The sequence below is a fragment of the Chanos chanos genome, chromosome 4 (genome assembly GCF_902362185.1).
Source record: "Chanos chanos chromosome 4, fChaCha1.1, whole genome shotgun sequence".
Classification (NCBI taxonomy): domain Eukaryota; kingdom Metazoa; phylum Chordata; class Actinopteri; order Gonorynchiformes; family Chanidae; genus Chanos; species Chanos chanos.
In genome coordinates, this window is record NC_044498.1 from 52,804,864 (window position 1) to 52,830,512 (window position 25,649).

At 42.5% G+C, this 25,649-nt stretch overlaps 2 protein-coding genes across 2 annotated transcripts in view; one reads left to right on the forward strand and one right to left on the reverse strand.

Moving 5' to 3' along the window:
- The window catches only part of col17a1b (collagen, type XVII, alpha 1b), a 28,481-nt gene extending 9,895 nt beyond the window's left edge, over positions 1 to 18,586 (forward strand). Inside the window, exons 18-53 of the mRNA XM_030772448.1 lie at positions 1,692 to 1,718; positions 2,000 to 2,026; positions 2,893 to 2,955; positions 3,438 to 3,542; positions 4,493 to 4,555; positions 4,919 to 4,954; positions 5,224 to 5,277; positions 5,400 to 5,435; positions 5,540 to 5,575; positions 5,685 to 5,747; positions 5,951 to 5,986; positions 6,087 to 6,158; positions 6,449 to 6,475; positions 6,611 to 6,646; positions 6,935 to 6,970; positions 8,403 to 8,483; positions 8,634 to 8,669; positions 8,921 to 9,061; positions 9,492 to 9,563; positions 9,682 to 9,741; positions 10,113 to 10,139; positions 10,382 to 10,441; positions 10,676 to 10,753; positions 10,924 to 10,971; positions 11,099 to 11,230; positions 11,569 to 11,685; positions 12,016 to 12,114; positions 12,213 to 12,329; positions 12,533 to 12,628; positions 12,790 to 12,936; positions 13,167 to 13,307; positions 14,983 to 15,192; positions 16,214 to 16,375; positions 16,683 to 16,763; positions 17,107 to 17,169; positions 18,546 to 18,586. Of these exons, the coding sequence (XP_030628308.1) occupies positions 1,692 to 1,718; positions 2,000 to 2,026; positions 2,893 to 2,955; positions 3,438 to 3,542; positions 4,493 to 4,555; positions 4,919 to 4,954; positions 5,224 to 5,277; positions 5,400 to 5,435; positions 5,540 to 5,575; positions 5,685 to 5,747; positions 5,951 to 5,986; positions 6,087 to 6,158; positions 6,449 to 6,475; positions 6,611 to 6,646; positions 6,935 to 6,970; positions 8,403 to 8,483; positions 8,634 to 8,669; positions 8,921 to 9,061; positions 9,492 to 9,563; positions 9,682 to 9,741; positions 10,113 to 10,139; positions 10,382 to 10,441; positions 10,676 to 10,753; positions 10,924 to 10,971; positions 11,099 to 11,230; positions 11,569 to 11,685; positions 12,016 to 12,114; positions 12,213 to 12,329; positions 12,533 to 12,628; positions 12,790 to 12,936; positions 13,167 to 13,307; positions 14,983 to 15,192; positions 16,214 to 16,375; positions 16,683 to 16,763; positions 17,107 to 17,169; positions 18,546 to 18,586 (2,726 nt within the window). The remainder of the gene's footprint in view (positions 1 to 1,691; positions 1,719 to 1,999; positions 2,027 to 2,892; positions 2,956 to 3,437; positions 3,543 to 4,492; positions 4,556 to 4,918; positions 4,955 to 5,223; positions 5,278 to 5,399; positions 5,436 to 5,539; positions 5,576 to 5,684; positions 5,748 to 5,950; positions 5,987 to 6,086; positions 6,159 to 6,448; positions 6,476 to 6,610; positions 6,647 to 6,934; positions 6,971 to 8,402; positions 8,484 to 8,633; positions 8,670 to 8,920; positions 9,062 to 9,491; positions 9,564 to 9,681; positions 9,742 to 10,112; positions 10,140 to 10,381; positions 10,442 to 10,675; positions 10,754 to 10,923; positions 10,972 to 11,098; positions 11,231 to 11,568; positions 11,686 to 12,015; positions 12,115 to 12,212; positions 12,330 to 12,532; positions 12,629 to 12,789; positions 12,937 to 13,166; positions 13,308 to 14,982; positions 15,193 to 16,213; positions 16,376 to 16,682; positions 16,764 to 17,106; positions 17,170 to 18,545) is intronic.
- A 2,462-nt stretch (positions 18,587 to 21,048) lies between these two features.
- The window catches only part of slka (STE20-like kinase a), a 32,750-nt gene continuing 28,149 nt past the window's right edge, over positions 21,049 to 25,649 (reverse strand). Inside the window, exons 15-20 of the mRNA XM_030772449.1 lie at positions 25,469 to 25,598; positions 24,373 to 24,497; positions 23,970 to 24,158; positions 22,590 to 22,715; positions 22,158 to 22,271; positions 21,049 to 21,847 (exon numbers count right to left, since the gene is read on the reverse strand). Of these exons, the coding sequence (XP_030628309.1) occupies positions 21,701 to 21,847; positions 22,158 to 22,271; positions 22,590 to 22,715; positions 23,970 to 24,158; positions 24,373 to 24,497; positions 25,469 to 25,598 (831 nt within the window). The 3' untranslated portion in view covers positions 21,049 to 21,700. The remainder of the gene's footprint in view (positions 21,848 to 22,157; positions 22,272 to 22,589; positions 22,716 to 23,969; positions 24,159 to 24,372; positions 24,498 to 25,468; positions 25,599 to 25,649) is intronic.

The window sequence follows — 25,649 nt, forward strand, 5'->3', positions numbered from 1 at the left end:
CCTGTATTATAGTATTATCCATTAAACCTGTATTATAGTAATATCCATTAAACCTGTATTATAGTAATACGCATTAAACCTGTATTATATCACTATCCATTAAACCTGTATTATAGTAATATCCATTAAACCTGTATTATATCACTATCCATTAAACCTCTATTATAGTATTATCCATTAAACCTGTATTATAGTAATATCCATTAAACCTGTATTATAGTAATATCCATTAAACCTGTATTATATCACTATCCATTAAACCTGTATTATATCACTATCCATTAAACCTGTATTATAGTAATATCCATTAAACCTGTATTATATCACTATCCATTAAACCTCTATTATAGTAATATCCATTAAACCTGTATTATAGTAATATCCATTAAACCTGTATTATATCACTATCCATTAAACCTGTATTATACTAATATCCATTAAACCTGTATTATATCACTATCCATTAAACCTCTATTATAGTAATACCCATTAAACCTGTATTATATCACTATCCATTAAACCTGTATTATAGTATTATCCATTAAACCTGTATTATAGTAATATCCATTAAACCTGTATTATAGTAATATCCATTAAACCTGTATTATATCACTATCCATTAAACCTGTATTATATCACTATCCATTAAACCTGTATTATAGTAATATCCATTAAACCTGTATTATATCACTATCCATTAAACCTCTATTATAGTAATATCCATTAAACCTGTATTATATCACTATCCATTAAACCTGTATTATAGTATTATCCATTAAACCTGTATTATACTAATATCCATTAAACCTGTATTATATCACTATCCATTAAACCTCTATTATAGTAATACCCATTAAACCTGTATTATAGTAATACCCATTAAACCTGTATTATATCACTATCCATTAAACCTGCATTATAGTAATATCCATTAAACCTGTATTATAGTAATATCCATTAAACCTGTATTATGTAAATATCCATTAAACCTGTATTATAGTAATATCCATTAAACCTGTATTATAGTAATATCTATTAAACCTGTATTATATCACTATCCATTAAACCTGTATTATATCACTATCCATTAAACCTGTATTATATCACTATCCATTAAACCTGTATTATAGTATTATCCATTAAACCTGTATTATAGTAATATCCATTAAACCTGTATTATAGTAATATCTATTAAACCTGTATTATATCACTATCCATTAAACCTGTATTATAGTAATATCCCCGAAACCTGTATTATAGTAATATCCATTAAACCTGTATTATATCACTATCCATTAAACCTGTATTATAGTAATATCCATTAAACCTGTATTATAGTAATATCTATTAAACCTGTATTATATAAATATCCATTAAACCTGTATTATAGTAATATCTATTAAACCTGTATTATATCACTATCCATTAAACCTGTATTATAGTAATATCCCCGAAACCTGTATTATAGTAATATCCATTAAACCTGTATTATGTAAATATCCATTAAACCTGTATTGTATTGATACCCATTAAACCTGTATCATATTAATATCCATTAAACCTGTACTTACTAACTATATTAACACAGAGAATTTGGGGAATGCATCAAAGAAGGAGGAACTCTGAAGTTTTATGTGGTTTAGGATTTTTGTCTCTCAGCCCAATCTCACTGTCTCCTAATCTGGTTTCAGGTGACACAGGAATGCCAGGACCCAAAGGTAGTTACAGATCATGTGTTTCTTTTTTATCACATCTTCTTTCATCTCAGAACCTGGAAGTGTTTTCAAGAGGAATTTCATTTTAAAGCCATGGTCATATCTCACACACACACACACACACACACACACACACACACACACACACACACACACACATCAGTATATATATAGACCATAGTGTTACCATTGTAACTCACACAGACATATAATCAACACCCCCCACCCCCCCCAACCCACACCACCCATTATCTGTGATTAATATGATTCTACCTATTTTACAGGTGACAATGGTTTTCCAGGGCTGCCAGGTGAGAACAATATGAAAAAAAGATTTTCTGAATATTTCTGAGATGTGTGCACTGAGATGCGATCACAGAGGCTGACAATGAAAGTCACTGAGATATGATCACAGAGGCTGACAATGAAAGTCACTGAGATATGATCACAGAGGCTGACAGTGAAAGTCACTGAGATATGATCACAGAGGCTGACAATGAAAGTCACTGAGATATGATCACAGAGGCTGACAAGGAAAGTCACTGAGATATGATCACAGAGGCTGACAATGAAAGTCACTGAGATATGATCACAGAGGCTGACAGTGAATGTCACTGAGATGCAATCACAGAGGCTGACAATGAAAGTCACTGAGATATGATCACAGAGGCTGACAAGGAAAGTCACTGAGATATGATCACAGAGGCTGACAATGAAAGTCACTGAGATGCAATCACAGAGGCTGACAATGAAAGTCACTGAGATATGATCACAGAGGCTGACAATGAAAGTCACTGAGATATGATCACAGAGGCTGACAGTGAATGTCACTGAGATGCAATCACAGAGGCTGACAATGAAAGTCACTGAGATATGATCACAGAGGCTGACAAGGAAAGTCACTGAGATATGATCACAGAGGCTGACAATGAAAGTCACTGAGATATGATCACAGAGGCTGACAAGGAAAGTCACTGAGATATGATCACAGAGGCTGACGATGAAAGTCACTGAGATATGATCACAGAGGCTGACAATGAAAGTCACTGAGATATGATCACAGAGGCTGACAATGAAAGTCACTGAGATATGATCACAGAGGCTGACAGTGAAAGTCACTGACTGGGATTTGAGTAGTCTCAGTGTTAACTCTATGCCTCTCTGTGTGGAGCCACAGGTCCTCCTGGAGCAGCAGGTCACCCAGGACCAGAAGGGCCAAAAGGCCAGAAGGGAAATGCAGGTACTCAGTTAAAACAAGTTAGACTACTGTTCTCCATCTCAAAAACAAACTTCACCCTCAATAAACAACAATAAACAATTACACTGGCATGAGAAGCCAGTGGCAGTTGGTAAAGAGAAGTCTGTGGTCTGTGAGCCATCTGGAACAGTCTTCAGCATCTCCACAAACCCTTTGGGCACCGTTCTCTCACGGAGAACATTTAGGATAAATGTGGTCATTATTTTGGTGTATAACAGCTAAAACAGGACTGCCTCACTGTGTCCATGTTAAAAAAATGAGACACTGTTTCTTTAATCCAGTAGCAGTAATGTTAGGGAACAGTTTTCTGTTTTTTTTGTGAAATTAGTGAACTTAATGAATAGCGAACATGTGAATAATGAATGAATACACTGAATTGAGTCCAATATCCCATAATACACTAATTTATCATTACTGTCTGGTTTTCATTGGTTCTGATTCTGAGTTGCATGGGTGTTTTGTAGGTGAACATGGGCCAGAGGGAATACCAGGACTCAGAGGGAGAGACGGGCCAATGGGACCACGCGGAGAACCTGGACCTCCAGGATTTGGAGAAAAGGGAGAAAGAGGTGATGTGATCTGTGTTGGGAGAAGTTGTGTCTTATTTATGCACAGTTATTTACATATAGCTATTTATGTATAGCTATTTATGTAGTTATTTACGTATAGTGATTTATGTTTAGTTATTTATGTTTAGTTATTTACATATAGTTATTTATGTATAGTTATTTACATATAGTTATTTATGTATGGTTATTTATGTATAGTTATTTACATATAGCTATTCATGTACATCTACTTATGTATAGTAATTTATGTATAGTTATTTATGCATAGTTATTTATGTTTAGTTATTTATGTATAGTTATTTACATATAGTTATTTGTGTATGGTTATTTATGTATAGTTATTTACATATAGCTATTCATGTACATCTACTTATGTATAGTAATTTATGTATAGTTATTTATGCATAGTTATTTATGTTTAGTTATTTATGTATAGTTATTTACATATAGTTATTTACATATAGCTATTTATATACAGTTATTTATGTATAGTTATTTACATATAGTTATTTATGTACAATTATTTACGTGTAGTTATTTATGTATAGTTTTTTACATATAGTTATTTATGGATAGTCCTTTATGTTTAGTTATTTACATATAGTTATTTATGTATAGTTAGACATTCTCAGAAATGACAATAATAGCAGTGGAGTTCATGAGAGTTAGTGATGTCAGCAGAAGTATATTTTCAACCCTAAAACCACAGAAATAATCAACCTGTTCTTTCTCTTTGCTGTTTCTCAAAGAAAAATAATCACATTTTTAAATATTAAGTACTTTGTGTAACGTACTGTTCCTTAAATAGTGTCATGTATTCACTGAGATAAAGCATGACAATGACCAGAGTTCATGGAGCTTGGGGTCATAGGTCGTGGTGTTTTAGTGGACAGATGAAGGTGATGACTGTGGCCAGCTACTCACTCCTGCCGCATGTCTGTGTTTTCTAGGCTTTCCTGGAGATCTTGGGGCTCGTGGTTCTCCTGGTCCAACTGGTCCACCTGGACCTAAAGGTTAAACATCTTCCATCTTCAGTTCCTGGTCTTTTATTTCCTGATGGAAAGGAAATTAACAGCTGAGAACTGTTAACAGCACAGACAGCTTCACATTAGATTACATAATAATAATAATAATAATAATAATAATAATAATAATAATAATAATAATAATAATAATATAGTGTTATAGTAATAACAATAATGGTATAGAGCACATTCTGTTAATGAAATGATATGAAAATGTTTTGGTATAACAACTGGTTCAGGTTTTCTGATGATCTAGTTCACATTAAAAACATGTCGAAGCGCAATCAGTTCATTATGGTTATTTTGTAAACTGAAATCTCTAGAGAATAAATGTTCACATCCGCGTTTCAGGTTCCGCTGGGGCTCCAGGACCAGTGGGTCCTCATGGTAAGATATTTTTTCTCTGTCATCATAAGAAATAGCACTCTGAGTTGGGGTTTGAAGATTATTTCGATCAACGCTGATGTTCTGAGTTGGGGTTTGAAGATTATTTTGATCAACGCTGATGTTCTGACTTGGGGTTTGAGGATTATTTTGATCAACGCTGATGTTCTGAGTTGGGGTTTGAGGATTATTTTGATCACCACTGATGATCTGAGTTGGGGTTTGAAGATTATTTTGATGAACGCTGACATTCTGTGTGCCTCCTTACTCAGGTGAGCCAGGTCCTCAAGGCTTCCGAGGAGCACCTGGTCCCGCGGGCTCCAAAGGTCTTTGGTTCTCTTCCATAAGGGCAGAGGGAATATCTATACGCACATAAATTATGATTCAAAACAGCACTCTGATGCTGAGAACATTACAGGCCAGTGAAACTATTTTCTTTCATTGACAGGAGACAGAGGAGTCGCTGGACCACAAGGAGTGAAGGGTAAGGAAAGGGCAGAGGAACACATGATCTCCTCTGTACACTGTTAAAGGTGTTTGTGAGAATGACATACAGATCTGATGAAATGTAAATCTATTTTCACACAGGCGACAGGGGAGAGAAAGGAGACAGCGGATTACCAGGTGTGTATGTGTCTGTAACGCTGGGCTTTGTGTCCAGGCTAGACTAAACCATCATCTTTTCTGCAGTGTATAGGCTCTGAACTGAGCAGTGTGTTTCTCCTCTGACCAGGTTTCCCTGGACCTCCCGGAGTCCAGGGCCCAGCTGGAGAGAAAGGATCCAAAGGATCAGTCGGTGAGCAGTAAACATGTCTCCATCTGTCTTCATGTGTCTCCATTTGTCTCCATCTTTCTCCATCTGTCTCCATGAATCTCTGTGTGTCTCCATATGTCTCAGTGTGTCTCCATATTTGATATGTTCTGTGATCTGCCGTGAGGCCTATTTCAATAATTCAGTCCTCATTTATGACGTTTATGGCATGTATGACTCATTGACAGGAGCTGCAGGCTCTGATGGTGAAAAAGGACCGAGAGGTGAATAACTTTTAACATTCTTATAAGACTGACACCATACCCACTCACACAAACTGACATTTTGAGTGAGTTAAATTTTGCACTCGTGTTAAATCTTTAGGTGATCAAGGGCCAATTGGATTACCAGGGATCAGGGGCCCTGCTGGACCACCAGGTGACACTGGACCACCAGGTATAAGACATTTGAGGAATCAGCTTTCGTTTCATTCCATACAGGAGCAGAGATCGTTGGGTGGATTCAGCTCATACACATTCAATATATCTGTCCTAAGAATAGATGAGTTTCATTCTGGGTACCTTACCTCACCAAATCTCATGTTTGCATCTGAAGAGAACAGTTATTTTGATAGCTATGTGATAGCTGTTTGGAGATTTATCAAGATGTAGCCACACTTGGTTATTGGAAACTCAGGGCAGAGCAGTGCTTGGGTGTTTCTGATGATGATGTTTGTCTCTGTTTAGGAATTCCAGGGCTTCAGGGACCACCAGGTAAGATATCTTTCATCTTTCTCTGCTCTGCAAAAACTAAGAACATTTTTCTGTGCATTTTTGTGCTTTACCAATAGAAACAAGAGTTATCATGTGGGTTGATATGTCAGATTTCTCTCTGTGTCTCTCTCACAGGGATTGCAGGCATTCCTGGTCGTCCAGGATCTAAAGGTTCTTTCTGTTTTTTAATTTTCCATGTGAAAATAGTCCAAAAGTATTCAGCACTTTTTATGCCCAATGTTACATTATGTTTTGGTTTGGTTTGGGTTTTTTTTTTTTAGGAAAAATAGGCTAATAATAAGCAAAAATGTTTTAGCTTTGCAGTGTGTTAAAGCCCCATGGATTTAATTGCCTCGTTGTGAAATGATAACTTTGCAACTGCTCATCTGAACTGACTGACTTGATACAATGTGTCATTAATGAAAAATGTTAACAGCTTTCAATGTTAATGTGTGATAGGTGAACCAGGGGCACCAGGACGTGTCATTGATGCAGGTAAAGCCATGCTTTAAGTGATCACATTCATTCAACAGGTGGTATTACAGTTTTTGCCGATTGCTTACACACTGAAAGTGAATGCCTAGACAAAAGCGCCAAAACCTTTACTTTTGCAACCATGTCTTAAACAAAGGCACCAAAACTACAAACACATTTTCTGCTTTGCACTTTGTTTGCAATTCTGTAACACACTGTTTACAAAACACTACACACTGTTTCTTACATTAGACACATTGTTCATGAATTGAACCTCTTGCAATCATTGGGAATGATGAACACTTCCATCAGAAATGCAAAACATAACTGAAATTGGCAATACCCAAACACACATATGAAAACACTTGTACAGTAATTGAACACCAATCAGTCTGAGCCTTAGCACTACAAATAGACCTCAGGTAAGCTTTTGGTGGGGGTGGGGTGTCAGTGGGGGCTCCTGCAAGGAGTCTGCAAGGTGTTCTCCATCACCATGTCACCCTAGGTCGCTACAGCACAGCAGACATAATCACATTTCTGGATGCACTACATACTTGTACTGGACAGAACAGAGCAGCCCAGGGTTGTTGTGATCTGGGATAATGTTAGTTTCCACCAGGCTGTTCTGGTACGAGACTGGTTCACCAACAGCAATAACTTCACAGTTTTATTCTTGCCCCACTACTCCCCATTTCTCAGTCCTACTGAGGAATTCTTTTTGGCTTGGCTTTGGAAAGTGTATGACCACCAATCACATTCCCACCTGCCTCTTCTGCAAGCAATGGAAGAGGCATGTGTAGACATTGAAGTGGGGTCAGTCCAGGGTTAGATACGGCACGCAAGGCAATATTTTCCCTGTTGTTCAGCCAGGGATGACATTGCTTGTGATGTGAACGAGGTGATGTGGCCAGACCCTGCCAGAGGGTGGGATCCATAAACCATCCACCTCATCCCTTACAAAACCTACAATGGCGGAAAAAAAATTAGCTGTATATACTTTTCTTCTGAAGCTTTTCTTTTTTGTGTGTTCATTGAAATGAGAGTAGATGTAATGTACTGGAACAATCTTTCACAGGGGCCTGTATGAGAAAATTAAAAAGAAATATGAAATACTAAAGACAGAAGTGTTTTGTATGAAGTACATCAGTGTGTTGTTTCTGCTTTCAAAGAGTAATTCAAATGGTGCATGTGTGTATCATTTTGTCACAAAAATGCCATTTTGAAAAAGGATTGTTAGGTTTTGATTGCACAGTTTCATTTTGACATAGAAGTGAGATGTTTATGTCCAAGTGTTCTGTCTTATTTGCTTGTGTGTAGAGTTTTGACACAGTGAGCGAAATTCTGCAGTGTGTAAGCAATCATAAAAAACTGTAATTACACTTAACGATGTTATTGCTCAACAATGTCAAATGTAATAAAAGATCATAAAAACATATCTAATGTAATTCAACAGGAGGTTCCAGCTCCGTGGCCATACCTGGACCTCCAGGAAGCCCTGGACCTCCTGGCCCACCTGGTCCACCTGGACTGTCAGGTACAACAAAGACAAGTCAAATACACTCACCACAGTGATGAACTCTGCTCATCCATATTAGATTATGGATTATTCACACACTGGTTCCATAGACTGTCTGATCCAGGTCTGTAATTAATGCACTTTATGTTTGTGCTTTTCTCACCTAAGGCCCCATTGGCCCTGCTGGACTTCCTGGCCAACATGGTAATGGTCTTTTTTTCCTTTTTCAAATTTGCCTACCCAATTCAAACATCTATCTATCTATCTATCTATCTATCTATCTATCTATCTATCTATCTATCTATCTATCTATCTATCTATCTATCTATCTATCTATCTATCTATCTATCTATCTATCTATCTATCCATGTCTCTGTCAGTCTGTCTGTTTGACCATTCATCCATCTGTCTGTCTGTGTAAATGTGTCTCATTGTTTATCTGCTGATATGTGCAGGTCCTAAAGGTGAAAAGGGAGATAAGGGAGACCCAGGAGAGCCAGGCATCGTGGTGAAAACAGCACAGCAGAGCAGCTCCAGTACTGGTGCAGTTGCACTATCTGGTCCTCCTGGTCCCCCAGGGCCACCTGGTCCTCCAGGTAAAGTAACATTGCCAAGACCTCAGGAACACTAAAGTACAAACAGATTCAGTTTGATTCTTTATTCTACACTGACCACGATTTGGATGATTCTGTCGTACCTACGCTGTACAAACCATCCATTAATGGTAATAGTTATGGAAGAGTTAATAGTAAGATTTCACTGATTCTATGCTGATGGAGATGATTGTATGTGCAGAGATGCATCATTGTCCCACTGTGATAAGCCAAGATGAGCTTTACAATAAAATGGTCCAATTTTACATTTGTAGGCGTCGGCAGGCCAGGCCCCCCCGGGCCCCCTGGAGAACCGGGACAACCAGGTAAGACTGTCATTTAAAAAATTAGGTCAAAGTTTCAAAGTGATACACTCACCGTTTAGCCTTCCAGAGCCTGCAGTGATTTAAGATTCTGCTCGTGTCTGTCACAGGATATGGCCGACCTGGGCCGAAAGGAGAGCGTGGAGAGAAGGGAGAACCAGGAAGCTTTGTGCCCAACTCAGGTTCAAATCTCTGCATCATAGAATGAATCTGAAAGACTGAATCTGGGCCAGTCTGTGTCTGATGCTCAGTTTCCTCCTCTCAAAACCACTAAAGACTTTCATTCATTTGTTTACTCAGGGACCTTTTTCGCGGGACCACCAGGACCTCCAGGACCTGCAGGACCCAGAGGTGCACAGGGTAAGTCAGCCTGGGGTCACCTGAGGAGACCAGTCCTGGTCTCTGGGGACTGTGATGCATGCTGACCCCCTAGACTAGAGCTACATTTGTCAAATAAAATAGGTGAAGTAACAGTTGCATTATTATAAAATGCTTTCGTCAGCTTAAATAAGAAAACATGGTCACATGGTGATCTGTTTGTCTGGAACCTATAACAAGAATCTTTCTGTCTAATCTTCTTTCCAAGCTCAGTCTCTGATTTGAATTTTTTTTTATCCAGAAAGATTATGCAAACTAGTATCAGATGTAATGTCATCATTTAAAACTATTGTTTTATGTCTGTCCACTGCCATTTTAACGCATTTACTTTTGAACCCTAATTCTTTTCTCAGGTCCCCAGGGGCCAAGGGGGTACCAAGGTAAGAGTCCTGATGAAATTAACAAAACTCTGATTGTCCCTTAAACTCTGTTTATCAACACTCGTTGCTAAAACACGCGGATCAGATTAAATGTTTTAGGAGCACTCATACAGTGGCTTAATGCAGACAGGGGTTTTCGGTTGTCGGTGTCTGTATTGGTCTGTAATGGCGTCTGTATTGGTCTGTATTGTGCTAATGTATGCTGTGTCATAAGGCTCATGTTTTACTGTGTTTGCCTGTAGGGGAACCGGGTCAGCCGGGCCTGCCGGGCAGTCCAGGGAGACCAGGTGGTTCTGTCAGAGGTGAGCTATGGATATCCAGCCTCTCACATCATGTACAGTATTAATAATTCATTCACATTCTATCCAGAATGAATCATTCAGTCAATAGCTTTCAGCCCCCAGTCTCCTGTTTGTATTGGACCTTTACCCTCACTGACTGCATACACTTTTGTATTTCAATGTAACTTTATTATTTGTGATATAACGTATTTGCATTTTAATATTATTATTTTTCTCATCCTGTTCCAAAACCAGTCTCAGAATATGGAACAGCACAGGGACCTCCTGGCCCTCCAGGGCCTCCCGGCTCCCCCGGGCAACAGGGCCCCAAAGGTAGGAAAAGGATTAAACATGACTCACACAGTGTGTTACACTTACACATTGTGATAACACTCACACAAGTGATTGTTGGTTAATTGACACCTCTTCTCCATCTCACGTGTGTTGTATAAAATGTGTTGATCTGAGTTATCACCAGAGACTATATCTTTTCCTTTCTCCAGGCGATGCTGGAGTCCCAGGCTCTCCTGGAATCCCTGGAGCATCCCGGGGTAAATTTGACCCTCAAATACTGTCTGTCCTTCTTCACCTTTTCATATATCAGAAACTGATTTGTAATGCTGAAAAACTGATATGTAAGGTTAAAAAAGGATTTTTAAAACTACTGTCTATCCTCAGGTTCGGTGTCTGTTGGAGCCCAGGGGCCTCCTGGACCCCCTGGCCCCCCCGGCCCTCCTGGTTCACCGGGCGTGTCTGCGGGCTCTCACTCCGCTGCAGATTATCGCCGTTACATTATGGAGTACATGCAGAGTAAGACCACGCTCACAGGTGTGAGCCTTTCTGTGTTCAATTACACTCAAAGCTGTGAGCCTTTCTGTGTTCAGTTACACTCACAGCTGTGAGCCTTTCTGTGTTCAGTTACACTCACAGCTGTGAGCCTTTCTGTGTTCAGTTACACTCACAGCTGTGAGCCTTTCTGTGTTCAGTTACACTCACAGTGATGGAGGTTTGTGTGTAATCTTTACAGCCTAATATGCCTGAATTTCACAGTCAGAGCAATACCAGGCAACCAGACGCTGGGTAATAGAGTATTACTGTTTTGTCGAGCAGATTGTTTGAGTTGTTTCTCTGTGTTTAACCTGTCTCAGGTGACAGAATGAGGCAGCACATGTCTGGCCTGCAGGGGCCACCTGGCCCCCCGGGACCACCGGGTGTGTCGGTGTCTGTGGAAGACATGGCATCTCGTGTCATAGCTTACATCCAACGTAAGTCTGAGAAATTCAGTCGGTTTATGGATAGTCCACTTTGAGAGAAAATTCACACAATACATCGCAGTTCACAGCGAGCTAACAAATGTAGTCACTCCAGCTAAGTCATATCTTACACACTTAAACAACAAACCAAAACATTAAGATTAATGTTGTACTGCTTTTTGTTTGTTTCTTCTCATAAACTGACCTAAGCAACAACAAACGACAAAGGTTGATATCAGTAAAGAGGGAAGATGACAATAACTGGTTTGGGTTTTTACTGGGTTTGTGTAGTTGTATTGTGCATGTGAATGCTGTGGTAAAAACACACAGGCATTGTTACAGGGTCAGGGGCTGTTTTCGGCAGTGGTGTCCCGGGCCCTCCTGGTCCCCCTGGTCCTCCTGGTCCAATCACAGTCAATGACGTCATCGGCCTCTTACAGAGTAAGATATCATATGCACGCAAAACACAAACTGGAAAATCATCATCATCTTTAACGCAGTTTTGACATGGTTAACTCACCGCTCTCGTGTCTGTCCAGGGGAGGAAGTGAGGCGTTACGTCATTGGTCCTCCAGGACCACCTGGTCCTGCTGGAGGATCCCGCGCTAACTTTGACATGCAGGAAGTGGCAACCTACGTAATCAAAGTCATGAATGGTAGGCCTCATACTTTGGAAATGTAAAATTCATTTCATGACTGCTGTTTTCAGTCACCACAGAGAGTGGCAGTATTTGACATCTGCATTTTCCCCAAAGTCAATATATTAGACAGGCTTTGCACAGTGTGTTTAATAACGCAAAAACAAATGGTGCACATTCTGTGATTTGCGTATTACAGTGCTGTATTTTTGTATTTCCAGACCGTGGCATGACAGGTTTGCGTGGACTTCCAGGTCCACCTGGCCCCCCTGGTCTTCCTGGATCCACCTATGAAGATATTTCCGCTCTGCTTCAGAGTAAGACGAGGCCTTGCTGTGTGTCCATGGGCTAAAGCAGCTCAGTGGAACTGAATCTCGAGATTTTGTTTCGCCATATATTTTTACCAAGTTGTCTACGGTTTAAATCCTTCACAACGGCTGTGTTTTGTCTCTAATTTCCTTTGTGTTTCTTGCTCCAGGATCTGGGCACAGAGGCATTGTTGGACCTCCAGGACCTCCTGGTCCTCCAGGGATACCAGGAGCTCCAGGTCCAGCAGGTCCTCCAGGGAGAAGCACTTCAGTGGGGTCTGGGTACCAGCTGGAGGACATCAAGGTGTACCTGCAGAGTGAGTCTGTCCGGTACACGTGACCTGCTGTAGCAAATTAACTTGAAACCTGATAAAAATCTGATAAGCGTTTCATTTGGAAATAAACCCTCTTTAATTTTGAATTCATGTGACACTTAAGTTCCAGTCAGTAATAACATTAAGTCTCTCTTTGCTGGGTTATGCTTGAGGATCATGATACATTTAAGTGATAAAATGCCACTCATTCATTTCACCATTTTCTCCCTCAGATTCTGGTTTCAGTGGCCCGCCTGGTCCACGTGGACCTCCGGGCCCTCCGGGACCACCAGGGGACGCTAGAGGACTCACAGTACATGACAGGAGACACAACAGAGACCAGATCCGCTCCGAGATACATGAGTACCTGAACAGTCAGTAGATCTTTTTCCATAAAGTGACGTTTATAACAATACATTATGTGACCCTTGTGTGCAGACCAAGGTCAGAAATTCAGTGTAATGGGACACATTTACATTAAGCTAATCCTTTTTTATAAATAATAGACCAAAAACATCTCCAAACATGTCTTATGATTCAAACACAATGTTTTGTGTTTACACTATCCTTTATTTATAAAATACATTATCAATATCCCTTACCAAACCCACCTCACAGAAACACTCCCTTATCAAACCCGGCTCACAGAAACACTCCCTTAACAAACCTGGCTCACAGAAACTCTCCCTTACCAAACCCGGCTCACAGAAACTCTCCCTAAAGAAACCCGGCTCACAGAAACTCTCCCTTACCAAACCCACCTCACAGAAACTCTCACTTATCAAACCCACCTCACAGAAACTCTCCCTTACCAAACCCGGCTCACAGAAACACTCCCTTAACAAACCTGGCTCACAGAAACTCTCCCTTACCAAACCCGGCTCACAGAAACTCTCCCTTACCAAACCCAGCTCACAGAAACTCTCCCTTATCAAACCCGGCTCACAGAAACTCTCCCTTACCAAACCCGGCTCACAGAAACTCTCCCTTACCAAACCCAGCTCACAGAAACACTCCCTTATCAAACCCACCGCACAGAAACTCTCCCTTACCAAACCCGGCTCACAGAAACACTCCCTTATCAAACCTGGCTCACAGAATTCTCCCTTACCAAACCCAGCTCACAGAAACACTCCCTTATCAAAACTGGCTCACAGAAACACTCCCTTACCAAACCCGGCTCACAGAAACTCTCCCTTATCAAACCCGGCTCACAGAAACTCTCCCTTATCAAACCCGGCTCACAGAAACTCTCCCTTATCAAACCCACCTCACAGTAACTCTCCCTTATCAAACCCGGCTGACAGTAACTCTCCCTTATCAAACCCGGCTCACAGAAACTCTCCCTTATCAAACCCGGCTCACAGAAACTCTCCCTTACCAAACCCGGCTCACAGTAACTCTCCCTTATCAAACCCGGCTCACAGAAACACTCCCTTATCAAACCTGGCTCACAGAAACTCTCCCTTATCAAACCCGGCTCACAGAAACTCTCCCTTATCAAACCCGGCTCACAGAAACTCTCCCTTACCAAACCCGGCTCACAGAAACACTCCCTTATCAAACCTGGCTCACAGAAACTCTCCCTTATCAAACCTGGCTCACAGAAACTCTCCCTTATCAAACCCGGCTCACAGAAACTCTCCCTTACCAAACCCGGCTCACAGAAACACTCCCTTACCAAACCCGGCTCACAGAAACTCTCCCTTATCAAACCCACCTCACAGAAACTCTCCCTTATCAAACCCGGCTCACAGAAACTCTCCCTTACCAAACCCGGCTCACAGAAACACTCCCTTATCAAACCTGGCTCACAGAAACTCTCCCTTATCAAACCCGGCTCACAGAAACACTCCCTTATCAAACCCGGCTCACAGAAACTCTCCCTTACCAAACCCGGCTCACAGAAACTCTCCCTTATCAAACCCGGCTCACAGAAACTCTCCCTTACCAAACCTGGCTCACAGAAACTCTCACTTACTAAACCCGGCTCATAGCAGTCATCATAACATGACTCTATGAATCATACCGTGTCTCTGTGAATTTCAGGTGACCTTTTGCAGCGATTCACCACTGGCCCCCCTGGGCCCCCTGGTCCCCAAGGGCCTCGTGGTCCGAAAGGGGATCGTGGTGAAACGGGTTACAGTCGAGCGACCGAACAGCGTTACTTTTACGGCTCTGACCGCGATCAAGGAGCCCGATTTGCCGAAGAAGTGGACTACTCTAATGTTGCCCTGAAAGTAACTGACTACATCAAGAGTGAGTCTGATCAAATACACTGTGTCTCCCCAAACTTGGTCTTATCTGAGTTCATAAAATCCTTAAAGGTTACAAAATACTATGTTACTGAGACAAACATACTTTCAGAGAAATAGGCTGTGCAGTTTCCTTTTTGGAGCTGACCAATACTAAGTCCTATTAACAAAATTCTTAAGATAAAAACAATTCATTCATAAGTTGCCTCATGACTTATGTAAGACTATCATGCAAAGGCAGTGTTTTGACATATGGCTCAGTGAAGTAGTGCCACAGCGGTAAGGAGAGGACAAAACCCTGTGAGCCACATTAGCTTTGTTTTTGAACTGTTTGAATACTGTTTGAACCATTTGAACTGTTTGAATACTGTTTGAACCATTTGAACTGTTTGAACACTGTTTGAACCATTTGAACTGTTTGAATACTGTTTGAACCATTTGAACTGTTTGAATACTGTTTGAACCATTTGAACTGTTTGAACACTGTTTGAACCATTTGAACTGTTTGAATACTGTCTGAACCATTTGAACTGTTTGAATACTGTTTGAACCATTTGAACTGTTTGAATACTGTTTGAACCATTTGAACTGTTTGAACACTGTTTGAACCATTTGAACTGTTTGAATACTGTTTGAACCATTTGAACTGTTTGAATACTGTTTGAACCATTTGAACTGTTTGAACACTGTTTGAACCATTTGAACTGTTTGAATACTGTCTGAACCATTTGAACTGTTTGAATACTGTTTGAACCATTTGAACTGTTTGAATACTGTTTGAACCATTTGAACTGTTTGAATACTGTTTGAACCATTTGAACTGTTTGAAAACTGTTTGAACCCTTTGAACTGTTTGAATACTGTTTGAACCATTTGAACTGTTTGAAAACTGTTTGAACACTGTATGAAATGTTTGAACGCTGAACGCATTCTGCACTCGGTTTCTGAGTGGTGTTGAGAGCAGTGACTGATAATCACAAAATCAAAATGAAGAGCAGCTCAGTGACTCTCCACTTGTCCCCCAGACCAGGGCCTGCTCCGTGACCTCCAGGATGGAGACTGGCGGACAAGGGTATCAGGGATCCAGGGACCACAGGGACCTCCTGGTCCACCCGGGCCGCCCGGTTACAGCCGCGTGTTTGCTGCCTATGGCAACGTGACGGCTGATCTGATGGACTTCTTCAGAAGTGAGTGTGCTTTGCCGTATGGGGCACATCGATGGCGGGCACCGGTAGACTTTCTTTTGTAGAATTGTTGACTGATGGATTATTGTGGAGTACCCAGATATGCTAAAAGCATCACAAAAGCACCAACACCTTTGTATAATCATAGCTTATTCGTGCAAAGAGATAGTATTATATAGTATCTACAGAATATTTGATATGGATTCACTATATAAAAATGCTTATGATGCTATGCAGTGTTTTTGGGTCAGTAATAATCACATGTAACCCAATAAAAGGCATGAGAAATTCTAACTGTTCCTTCCCTCAGCTTACGGCACCATCCCAGGGCCACCAGGGCGTCCAGGACAGAAAGGGGAGAGAGGATATCCAGGACCTAAAGGAGACAGAGGTAGAGTTACACACATGTTACACCACAAATACACACACGTTACACCATAGATACACACACGTTACACCATACATACACCGCTATTCAGTCATAACACATTTACACCACTGGAGATATTACTGCTACTGGTCAATCAAGTAAATGTAGCACTCTCCATCTTTTCATGAAGAGAGAACTCTCATCTACATCATTAAAGTCAAATATCTGATATATAGATATAGATATAGATATATAGTTATATACACACACCTATATATATTATTGTCAAAGTACGGGAAACACTTGGTGTTCGATTAGGGATGAGACTTTTATCACTTAAAACTCTACCGTGTCCTCTGTGCAGGGGAAACTGGACCACAGGGTGTTCCTGGTCACGCAGGACTGCTCAGGTCCAAAGGAGAGAGAGGTAAAGTGTCTTCAGTTAATGCCTCCAGCTAAAGTCCAGCTGCATCTATTCAAAAGCTGCTGCACATGGCACAAACAAAAAACAACATTTAGACATTTGTTATGACGACTTAACGTGTAGGTTACCTTAGTTACCTTAGTAACTGTTAGTTCATTTGTTATGACGACTTAACTTTGTTAAGTATGCTGGGTTTCATGTCACAGGAACGTGTTGAAACGTGTTCCTAATTATGTCTTAAAAACTTATTTACATCACGCAAACCCTGCAGATGTTAGATCATTGCAGAAGTTTGATAAGACACAATTAACAGGCAGTTAACCTGCTGCAGAGTGTGGAGACTGGCCGTCGTTCTGTTCTCATATGTATCACATTGTTCTCTGTTTTAGGTGATCCCTTTGGTCCGTTCTGTTCTCATATGTATCACATTGTTCTCTGTTTTAGGTGATCCCTTTGGTCCGTTCTGTTCTCATATGTATCACATTGTTCTCTGTTTTAGGTGATCCCTTTGGTCCGTTCTGTTCTCATATGTATCACATTGTTCTCTGTTTTAGGTGATCCCTTTGGTCCGTTCTGTTCTCATATGTATCACATTGTTCTCTGTTTTAGGTGATCCCTTTGGTCCGTTCTGTTCTCATATGTATCACATTGTTCTCTGTTTTAGGTGATCCCTTTGGTCCGTTCTGTTCTCATATGAATCACATTGTTCTCTGTTTTAGGTGATCCCTTTGGTCCGTTCTGTTCTCATATGTATCACATTGTTCTCTGTTTTAGGTGATCCCTTTGGTCCGTTCTGTTCTCATATGTATCACATTGTTCTCTGTTTTAGGTGATCCCTTTGGTCCGTTCTGTTCTCAAATGTATCACATTGTTCTCTGTTTTAGGTGATCCCTTTGGTCCGTTCTGTTCTCATATGTATCACATTGTTCTCTGTTTTAGGTGATCCCTTTGGTCCGTTCTGTTCTCATATGTATCACATTGTTCTCTGTTTTAGGTGATCCCTTTGGTCCGTTCTGTTCTCATATGTATCACATTGTTCTCTGTTTTAGGTGATCCCTTTGGTCCGTTCTGTTCTCATATGTATCACATTGTTCTCTGTTTTAGGTGATCCCTTTGGTCCGTTCTGTTCTCATATGTATCACATTGTTCTCTGTTTTAGGTGATCCCTTTGGTCCGTTCTGTTCTCATATGAATCACATTGTTCTCTGTTTTAGGTGATCCCTTTGGTCCGTTCTGTTCTCATATGTATCACATTGTTCTCTGTTTTAGGTGATCCCTTTGGTCCGTTCTGTTCTCATATGTATCACATTGTTCTCTGTTTTAGGTGATCCCTTTGGTCCGTTCTGTTCTCATATGAATCACATTGTTCTCTGTTTTAGGTGATCCCTTTGGTCGGAAGAGGAGAAGCGTTGCTGTATAAAGGCTTACTTTTCTCAGTAAAGCACTTTGCCCTTCTTATCACACACATTACTGCTTTTAAAAGTATGGTGAACTTACAGGACAGAGTAGAATAGACGCCTCGTGCACTGTGTAGTCCTGATTTTCTTTAGCAAAAACACAATAAGTATATATCACTCACATGATAAGATGCTAACATATTTGATAATGTCATTAGAGGGTTACAGGTCAGGGTTGAAACATTTTCATGGCTTTTTTCAGAGTTCTGTAATTTTAGTCTAAGCTCATTTTTGAAAGTCAGCTATTTCTCTGTCAGGGTTCTCACCGTCACTGTCCTAAGATTCAGTTTTTACATGGAGAGTGCGCTGTAAATGAACTTTTTTATGAAGATAACTCACTTTATTTTTATACCATTTCTATTCAATATTTTGTCACTTTAAATTGTATTTCAATTGGACTATAGCTTTCTATTGCACTGGTTAAGGTCAACTGAGATTACAGTGTATAGACTGGGGTGTTGGTTCCAAACTTAAACCCTTTGTCATTCAGATGTTTTTTGGTCGAGTTTTCACTGTGAGTCCTGTATCATCAGTGCCCCAAATAAATGAATTACATTCAGAATGTTGATCGACTGCACATTGAGAAATCGTTGGGCCTTTTGTGCCGTCCTGGACGTGACGTAAGCCAGACCCACGGTCAGAAGCACTGCGTTTACTCAAAGCGTCAGTGGGGTTGTGAGAGAGACGGGTTCATACGATCGCTGATCACGAAACATGACGCGTCTTCCCACCCTCCCGCCGCAGCAATAATCACACTGAGACATTAAAACATCATCAGTCAAATACCCAACTAGTTTTATTTACAGATTCTTACAGTATATGAATATACAGAATAACCAAACTGATCTCAAATGTGCATCAACGTGCCACAGCAGCTCAGCCAATCACTGCCCGGCAAAACCATTTCATATTCCATATTTCAGCTGTCCCAAGACCAAAGCATCCTCATCACGCGCTGTCCGGGCTGCCGGGGTTGAGCAGTGAACAGCGGGATGAATTAGGAAAGAAAACATCTCCTTATACATTTACTGACATAATATTCAAGATTCCAGCCAAACTCCAGCACTCAGGATTTCCATTCGTCATGCAAGAAGCAAATGAGCTCAGAGTTAATCAATACTTTAGGTCTGGCCCTCACAGGGAACCTGTGACTCTCTCACCTGGACAAACCAAAGTCCTGATGCTTTCTCTCATCATCAGTAAAAGACTGCTCTCTGAAAAAAAGCATCAGTTACACACATTCTAACAGCTAATAACGGATCGGTTCAAGGCATCATTCAATCAGCAATTTATAACAATCAGATCCTTCATACAGAGCACAGTTCAAATGAATCATAGTACATAGTGAACAATATAGTAAAGACTGCATTTGATAAACAATCTTCAAAACAGAAAGACTAAAACTACATGTATAAATAAAACAGTACAATCAAATTAAAAATCATGAAATGGCATGCAATGACCTCCCTCAGACTACGGTCGATTTCTGTTCTCATCAGAAAACAATTGTAAGTAGGCTGTGAAGAGCGGGGTCAAGACTCATCTTAAACACAATGACATCAGCATGTGAAAATCTAGGCCACTGTTCCCGCCTCCACCACAGAAGAGCCCTGCACTGCATATGTTTGTTCTCCTGATAATACAATACGACATAATACAACACAACAGCTTACGTTCCTCAAATAATTCGTTGTGTCAAATATCTGAATCAAAGCTTTGTGTCACACATTCATAAAATCTTCATCAGAAAAAAAAAAAAAAAAAGCAGAATGTATACAGTTCTTGCGAGAACTCCCAGAAATCTTCAAATCCAAAATAATGAACAAAAACCAAAGACCACAGAACACGTCGAACGAAAGCATACTGGTTTTAAACATGATACAAATGCCTATAGTCCTTTAACTCATTAGAAATGGAGTGTAATAGCTGAATCAGCAATACATGTAAAGTGATAATGCAGATCATCAACAGACTTTGATTCTAAGTGTTTATTTTGACCTTTGGGCAGTTTGTCATCACTGCCCTACGACTCACTGTCGCGTCTGCTCTTCCTCCCCACGCTTCTCTGGGCCTTTTCTACGGCACACAAACCACAAACCCTCCTCACGCAGAAAAAGGCCAAAACTGAGCAGTGTGTTTTTTGTTTGTTTGTTTTCTTTGTACCCACCCCTAAACAAGATTAAAATAAAAAAAATTGTATGCATGTATCTGAGACTCTTTAGCGCCTCCCTGAGGCCCTGCTGTGCAGACGTCAATCACAGACGGCTCAGTGTTTCTGCCCCCAGAGCAGAGACCAGCACACGTTTCCCTCCCTCACAGACACACAGGAATGTCGACTGGCAGACTGACATGTGGACCTAAACCCCCCCCCCCCCCCCCCCCCAAATAAAGGAAATGAACTCAAGCAGGAAGGCAAAGCTGAGAGTACTGGGGTTTGGGAATCAAGCAGCACCATGTTTACTGTAAGGGCAACAACACTTAACACCAGCACCAAAGGCTGGATGGACACTCACTGTGTGACTGCACAACGCTCTGAAGAAGGCGTGAAAAAGCGTGAAAAAGCGTTGGTAGAATATCACCGTGTGTGAGCATGAAGTTCTACGGGGAGAAATGGACACAGCTAAGATCTTCTTCCCAAACCCATTATCCCACTGATCAGCCTGAGGTAACAGGGAAGTCACAGCGTAACCAGATCAATGACCATCCTGGTCCTTCTCTGACATGTACCACTGCCCTGCTGCATGCAAGACGCGCCTCCCAAACCGAGAGGAGGGAGAAGCCACGCCTCCCAAACCGAGAGGAGGGAGAGGTGACACGGTAATCCATTGGATTCAGCATATTAGAGAATATAAGAGTAACGCATTAAGCTAACACTTTCTCAAGTTCCAGTCTCATTAACTGTAAGCATCATGAAATCTGCACAGCTGCATTTTACTGCCTTAACGGAGTCCCGCTTCCAAACATCAGTCAGGCTTTTGATTGTCATCAGGTGAATAGATGAGGCCAGCAGAAAGTCCTCCACACCACTAGAGGGCGCATCTCTGCCGGCAGAGCCTTGGCCTGCTCGTGTCCGGGGGTTATGAGCCAGACGAGTGAACACTAGGGATGGGATAAAATTTGGAAACTCGGCTTTGTGCTGTGGGGTTAAGGCATTCGGACTCTCCACTCATCTTAAAAAACACCTCCTGCTCCTGAAGCTTACGCGTAAACTCCTCCTCCAGAGCCTGAGGGATAGATGTGTCACACACACACACACACACACACACACACACACACGCGCACACACACACACACACGCGCACACACACACGCGCACACACACACGCGCACACACACACGCGCACACACACACACGCGCGCACACACACGCGCGCACACACACACGCGCACACACACACGCGCACACACACACGCGCACACACACGCACACACACACACACACGCACACGCACACACACATGCATAAGTTAACATTCTGTGTTCTGTGTATCTGTTTTAGATGTGCACTTGGTGGTATTTCCAGTGTTACTGCACCTTCTTCCTGGGTCGCAGTTTCTCTCTCCAGTCTTTCAGCTCCTTACTGTGCTCCTCATCCAGCTCCTTCAGCTTCTGAGTCTCGTGTTCAATAAGGAGGTGGCACTTTTCATTCTGATAACATCACAGAGAGAGTACCCACTTTCAGCCAGAACACAAGACAACAAGACGAAACTATGCTGATAAATGGAGAGAATATTGTGGAGAACGGAGAGGATACTGACAGAGAGAGAGAGAGAGAGAGAGAGAAAGAGAGTGAGAAAGAGAAAGAGTGAGAAAGAGAAAGAGAAAGAGAAAGAAAGGAACAGAGAGAGAGAGAGAGAGAGAGAGAGAGAGAGAGAGAGAGAGCGAGAAAGAGAGTGAGAAAGAGAAAGAGAAAGAGAAAGAAAGGATCAGAGAGAAAGAGAGAAAGAGAGAGAGAGATGGAGAGACCTGTAGCTGCTGAAGTTCTCTTATGTTAGCGTCACACTGGAGCTGTAGGTCTCTCATCTGGTTTTCATGTTTCTGATGCTGATGAAGCCTCTCATTCTTCTGTCTCTTCTCCTCCTGAGCAGCAAACTGGTCGACAACGTGACAGAAAATTTATTTACAGCCACATGACAACACGTTTACATTACCCTTCAACCACATGACAGCAAGATGACTGAAACTCAGTTTGACAGAAACACAACAGTCATGAAGTAATCACAGAAAAGAGAGTCATTACCATTAATACTCTGACAATCAATGTCTCTAAATAAGATTTAAATGAAAATTAAGAGAATGCAGATGTTTGGAAAATCCAACATGAGTCCGTCTCAGATATTTACATACACACACATCCACCCTGTCTACACACGCCCACCCCGTTTCCACACGTCCACCCCGTTTCCACACGTCCACCCCGTCTACACACGTCCACCCCGTTTCCACACGTCCACCCCGTTTCCACACGTCCGCCCCGTCTACACACGTCCACCCTGTCTACACACGTCCACCCTGTCTACACACGCCCACCCTGTTTCCACACGTCCACCCTGTCTACACACGCCCACCCCGTTTCCACACGTCCACCCCGTTTCCACACGTCCACCCTGTCTACACACGCCCACCCCGTTTCCACACGTCCACCCTGTCTACACACGCCCACCCCGTTACCACACGTCCACCCTGTCTACACACGCCCACCCCGTTACCACACGTCCACCCTGTCTACACACGCACACCCCGTTTCCACACGTCCACCCTGTCTACACACGCCCACCCTGTTTCCACACATGCACCTTGTTTCCACACATGCACCCTGTTTCCACACGTTCAGCCCGTCTACACATGTCCACCCTGTTTCCACACGTCCCACCCCGTCTACACACGTCCATCCCGTCTACACATGTCCACCCCGTCTACAGACGCCAACCCTGTTTCCACACACGTCCCACCCCGTCTACACACGTCCACCCTGTCTACACACGCCCACCCCGTTTCCACACGTCCACCCTGTCTACACACGTCCACCCTGTTTCCACACATGCACCTTGTTTCCACACATGCACCCTGTTTCCACACGTTCAGCCCGTCTACACATGTCCACCCTGTTTCCACACGTCCCACCCCATCTACACACGTCCACCCCATCTACAAACGCCAACCCTGTTTCCACACACGTCCCACCCCGTCTACACACGTCCACCCCGTCTACACACGTCCACCCCGTCTACACACGTCCACCCCACACAGTTTCTGGTCCTGTGTTGTTAGATCGTCAGAAAGCAGAGCGGTCCCCCAGACCTGCGTGACCTGCGGTCAGTCGGTCTGCGCGTTTTTGTCTCTCACCTGTTTGATCTTCTCGCGGTCCTGCTCCGGCGTGCCCGTCCCTGTGATACGCAGACTCTTTTTAAACATGGCCATGCGTGTTTTGGCCTCGCTGCGCTGGATCTTGGGCAGACGGGCTCTCTCCTGGGCCTGCCTGTTTTTCATCTCCTCTATGAGACGCTGGTTATAGCCTTGCATCTGTTCCATTTCCTGATATTACACACACACACATGCACCCACACACACACAAACAAACACAAACACAAGGTTTGGTTTTGGCTGTGTTAATTGCTCTGAGGCTGAACTCATTGAAATATCTGTAGCTATGAGGCAGAGGTGTTGTGAGGTTTGGTTTTGTTGTGTTAACTGTACTGTACTCTGAGGCTGAATTCTGAGGTGTGGATGTGAAGTCTTGTGCTCTCACCTTGTCGTGTCTCTTCAGGAGCTGGTGTCTCTGCATGAAGTACTGGTCTTTCAGCTGCTGCTTCAGTAACTGGTGCTTCTCCTGCAGGTGGCGCTCTTCTAACTCCCACATGGCTGCCTCTCGGGCTGCATGCATGAGCAAGTGAGAGAAAAACCGTTAGATCACAAAAATACACACACACACACACACACACACACACACACACACAGACACACACACACACACAGACACTGAGGCCTGTCTGAGGAGTACAGAGGTCAAAAAACAGACGTTGTCTATCAGTGGCTGACAGAGTGTCTTCAGGAGACAATGTTTAAACACAATCTAGGCCACATCCCATCAGGCTGCAGGGTTTCTCTGCCTGGTTTATAATTGGCTTTCACCCTGAGAAAAACAAAACCAGTCTGCTGGGGTTATTCTGGGGGGCTCTGTCGCCTCTTTCAAGGCCAGTTAGAGGTCAGGTTAGGTGCTTTCAAAAGTGGGTTTTTTTTCACAGCTCCAGAAAGTTCACCGTGAAACATATGTAAATAAATCTAACCACGCTGGATGTGCTAATTCAGGAACAGAAAGAGTTTTTTTCTTTTTCCTCTGCTCTGTGGCTGATTGGCTGTTTGGTTCTCTGTTGGTGGGCAGCTGCCTTTCATCCTGCCTACATGCCTCTGCTCTGTCCTGATACAGCACACCGGCGCACACACATACACGCACACCCACACCCACACCCGCACGTACACACACACACACACACCCACCCGTGCACACACACACACACACCCGCGCGCACACGCACACACACACATCAGCGCACACGCACACACACACACACACACACACACACACACAGTTTGAGCCAGCATCCGTTTGTATCGGCCACAGTCTTAACCACCTCCTGTTAACTTTAGACGCATCAGTCCGCTTTTCTAATTTAAGGCCCCTCTCACATCCGCGGTGAGGGCAAAAGGTCGCTGGGCTGTGGGCGCCGTTACTGAGAGCGTTTTCTGCTGTGGTCTATTCAGGCTGTGTCTCTGGGGGCAGGTGAGTGTGGAGCAGGTGAGTGTTGGGGAGGCGAGTGTTAGACAGGTGGGGGTGGGGCAGGTACCTCTCATGAGCTGCTGTTTGTGGTTGAGACAGTCCCTCTCTATGGTGGCAATCTCCAGCTTATGCTGCTGGATGATCTTCTTCAGTGCTCCGTCCAGCTCCTGCTGCTGTCTCTGGAGAAACTCCTGCTCCTGGGGGGCGTGGGCGGGGGGAGGACAGGAGAGGAAAACATAGTGAGTCGT